General features: G+C 58.8%; 1 protein-coding gene across 1 annotated transcript in view; it reads left to right on the forward strand.

Annotated features, from left to right (window-relative positions):
• LOC104121807 (tripartite motif-containing protein 15-like) overlaps positions 1-2,596 on the forward strand; it is a 22,169-nt gene extending 19,573 nt beyond the window's left edge. The window contains exons 5-8 of the mRNA XM_009633853.1: positions 201-223; positions 540-655; positions 997-1,029; positions 2,085-2,596. Of these exons, the coding sequence (XP_009632148.1) occupies positions 201-223; positions 540-655; positions 997-1,029; positions 2,085-2,596 (684 nt within the window). The remainder of the gene's footprint in view (positions 1-200; positions 224-539; positions 656-996; positions 1,030-2,084) is intronic.
• Positions 2,597-4,317: the final 1,721 nt, after the last annotated feature.

Raw genomic sequence — 4,317 nt, forward strand, 5'->3', positions numbered from 1 at the left:
TGGCTGGTGTGGGTCTGGGCCTGCAGCATGAGCAAGGGTTCGGTGAGCCAGTCACCGGAGAGTCCCCAGGAGAGTGGTGTGACCCCCCAGTCCCCAACACCCTGCCTCACGCAGCAGGGGAGCGGCTGTAACTCACCGCCCTGGGGACCGTGGTCCTTCTCGGCAATGCCAGAGCTGACCTGGTGTTTTCTCTCTTCCAGGATGTCAGCAAAACCCTGAGCAGGTACGAAACAGGCTCAGCATCGCTCTCCTCCCGCGCGACTTTTTCGGCAGAGGTTTGGAAACGCTGCAGGCGGCTGAGCAGCAGCAGCCGGGGGGAGGTGGCTTTGCTCTGCTGAGTAGTTGGGATTTAATGGGACATTATCTGAAGCCAGAGGTCATTGCACCCCTGTTAAAGACGGGGTTCCCATGCCAATAGCTGGGACGCAGCTCCCCTGAGTTCTGTTGCTGTAGGGGATCGTCCCCCCATTTCCCTCCTGCCCCCGGGTGCTGGCTGGCTGCTGGGGTCAGAGCTCCTCTCTGCGTTGTTTCCCTCTCAGCTGCGAGGTGGCGAAGACCCCAATCCCGGAGCCGGTTTCCCCAGAGCTGCAGAGGACCGTGAAGAGCCTCTCTGAGATGAGCCAGCTGGTCATGGGTGCGGTGGCCAAATTCAAAGGTAAAGCAAAGAAAGGGCAAGCGATGCTTTGCTGTGTAGCCGGTGTCTGGGCCCCAGGTGGCTGTGCTGCTGTCCCAGGGCTCCGGGCACTGCTGTCCCCACACTGCTTCCCCTGGGCTCAGCCGCAGGGGGAGATCCTCGCCGCCCACGGCCTCTGCCTGGGGCTTGGGAGCAAAACACGCCTGTTCCAGGCGGGACCCATCTCCGAGGTGGGCTTTGCTGGAGCCCAGGGCTGTGGGAGCTGGGGAGCGGGCTCCACGTCTGGCTTGCTGTCCCGATGGGGGGCAGGAAAGGTGCCACAAGAGGGGAGAGACTCACACATCTTCCTTTCCTTCCTCTAGTGAACCTGATGAGCGAGGTGGACAGAGAAAGGGGTGAGTTTCTGGAGCTGATGGGCACAAATGAGGGAGAAAAGCTTTCCAGAATGAGTTTCCTTACATCCGTTGGGCAGAGATGGGCTCACACCACAATGTCTAAATCCAGGGTCTGTCTAAAACCGGGTCCCTTCCTTTTGACTAGGCCTGCTGTAAAAATCCAGGTCTGTCCCCATGCCAGGCAACGCCCAGTGACAGTGTCCTCTAACACCAAAGGAGGGCCGGGGCAGCGCGAGGCCCTTGGCTTCCCTATCACTGGAGACTTATTCTTACGCCGCGATGCGTAAGACTGTGACGAGTTAAGCAAAGGGGCCGCACACGTATTGAGCTGGCTTTTAGGCTCAGATTGGAAATGCCTTTGCAGGTGCTCGGAGTTCACACGGTCCTGGCAGCTTCACAGGGCTCGGGGCTGGCTGGAGCTGTTTGCACTGAGGCTGGTCTCTGCCCTCTTCAGTTTTCAGGATGAGGGACCTGATGCACGGGATGGGCATGCCTCAGTTTTCCCCTGTGGGCCCGGGAGGAGTGGGTTTAGCAGAGAGCCTGGGGTGGGGGCACTGCACGGTGACATCCCTGTGGCCTTGTGGGACGGCCACGGGATGGCAGCAGAACATCCCACATGAACGTGAGAATGCCTGGTTACTTGGTGGAGCGGGGTTAGGAGCTGCTTTTCCCTCCGGTGAGCGTTCGTCCCCCTCATCACTGGAGCAGGGTCTGGCCTGGCACCACTGCTGCCTCGCAGGCGATGCTTCCTCGCTCCCCCGTGCCCAGCCTGGTTGCAGCCCCATCACACTTAGACCCAGCAATATCCAGCAGAGGTTTAGCAAAGCGGGTTTAGCAAAGTCCATTGGGTCTGTCCCCTGTGTGTGGGGACGCTGCCTGGCTCAGCCCTGCTTCAGGGAGCATTGCTTTGCCCGTGGGTCCTGGTGTGGAGGGCAGTGAGTGGAGTGTGTGCTCGTGGGGGACGAGTGCCCGCTGTGCTCACAGGACACGTGGAAGTGGTTCTGGTTTGCTCCTCAGCGGGCAATGGACTGACGTTTCTTTCTGTCGTGCATTAGTGAAGGTGATACTGGACCCGGAGACGGCAAGCCCATATCTGATCCTCTCGAAAGACTGCAAAACCGTGCGGCTGGCAGATGGACAGCAAAACCTCTTCGACACCCCCAAGAGATTCACGGGCAGCCCCAGCGTCCTGGGCTCCCAGGGGTTCACGGCCGGGAGGCATTACTGGGAGCTGGAGGTGGGGGATGGGGACAGCTGGGCCGTGGGGGTGGCTGTGGAGTCCGTGCGAAGGAAGGACTCGCTCACCATGGCCATGGGGAAGATCTGGGCCCTGAGGCTGGACTGGGATCACCAGTACACGGCGCTCCACATGCCCCCCGCCCCGCTGACACTGAAGGAGCAGCTCCGGCGGATCAGAGTCCACCTGGACTACGAAGCGGGCCAAGTGACCTTCTACAACGCGGAGAACATGACGCAGATCTTGCAGTTCAATGCCTCCTTCACCGAGAAGGTCTTCCCATACTTTTGGCTCTGGTCACAAGAAACCTACATCCAGCTGTGTGCCTGATGGGGTCAGACACCTTCTGGTCCCGTGCCCCGTGCCCTTGGCTAGCTGAGCAGGCAAGAGGTGTGGGAATGACGCAGCATTGCGCTGCAAACTCAGTGCAGCTCTGCCTGGGCTGGGTCCCTTCTGCATGTTGCTGCATCTCCTCCTGCCAAGTCCTTTGGAGCATTAAAGATGTCTTGTCCTGCCTGGGGGTGTCTGCATGCTGGTATCCTGGCCAGATCTCACAGTGATGGTGTCCCACCTGTCCCTGTGGGCACTGAGGACACACACAAATAAGCAGGAGAGAGGCAGGGAAGATGCTCTGATTGCCCATGCTGGTCTTTGGCAGCGCTGCATGGCTTGCTTTGGCTCGGTGTGGTGTGCTGTGTTGTGGGCAGCATGGGGATGCGGCCACCTCACACCCAGGGCCTCAGGGTGGGGCTGCTAATAGTGGTGGTAACTGCTCACTTAAAACTGTAAAATGTTGCTCGGAAGGAGAATGTCCAGGGAGGGGACAGGGCTGACCAGAAAGCTGGAGTGAGGGCACAGCCCGAGCTTCTCCAGGCTGGAAGAGAATAGCAGCGGCAGGGGCGTGATGGGGATCCGTGGGATCCTGGGTGGTCAGAGAGAGGGAGCAAATGCCACGTTGTCTAATCCAGGAACGAGGAGCATTGTGTGAATCTGGTGGGTGGCAGAGCCCAGGGCAGAGGGACACTGGTCGTGTCCTGGAGGTGTGGGATCCCCTGACCAGGCCTTCATGTCTCTGCATCAGGCCGAAAATGTGACCCAATGTGATCAGCCCTGCAGCCAGAGACAGCAGCCACTGAAACCACCACGGGGAGACCTGGCAGAGCACATCTGCCGAGGACTGGGCTCGACAGCAGGGATCTGCAAATCATTAGGTGAGGAGAAGACGCACGACTTACTGGAGCACTTCACTGTATCACCCTCTTCCTCCACCTGTAAAATGTGACCATGTGTTTTGGAGCTGGGACTGCTCCCGCCAGCACCTGCAGTGTCCACAACCGGGCAGACCTGAGGGATGACCCATGCAAGGAGTCCCCTCCGTTCCACAGCACAACCATTGCTGCCTCTGTCCTGCTCCGTGACCATAGGCAGGGTACAGGGCAGGGAAAAGGCAAAGGTGGGGCAACGGGTCCTCTGAAAAGCTCTCTGTGTGTCCATTTTTAAGGCAAATAGCAGCGCCTGGGTAAGTATTGCAGTCTCTTGCAGGTAGAGGCCACGAGCGAGGTCTGCAGAGGTTATTTGGAGCGGCCCAATCGCGCCTGCTTTCTGCACCACCCCACGTGCGGACGTCAGCATGCAGTGCATTCATAGAATCATAGAATGTTTTGGGTTGGAAGGGACCCCTAGAGGTCATCTAGTCCAACCCCCTGCAGTGAGCAGGGACACCGCTAACTAGATCAGGTTGCTCAGAGCCCCGGCCAACCTGGCCTGGAATCCTTCCAGGGATGGGGCCTCCACCACCTCTCTGGGCAACCTGTGCCAGTGTTTCACCACCCTCACTGGAAAGAATTTCTTCCTTAAATCTAGTCTAAACCTACCCTGGTTTAGTTTGAAACCGTTACCCCTTGTCCTGTCACAGCTGGCCCTACTGAAAAGCTTGTCCCCATCTTTCCTCTGGGCCCCCTTTAGGTATTGAAAGGCCGTAATCAGGTTTCCCTGCAGCCTTCTCTTCTCCAGGCTGAACACCCCCAACTCTCCCAGCCTGGCCTCACAGC

Source organism: Egretta garzetta, unplaced genomic scaffold (genome assembly GCF_000687185.1).
Source record: "Egretta garzetta isolate BGI_Z169 unplaced genomic scaffold, ASM68718v1 scaffold912, whole genome shotgun sequence".
Classification (NCBI taxonomy): Eukaryota; Metazoa; Chordata; class Aves; order Pelecaniformes; family Ardeidae; genus Egretta; species Egretta garzetta.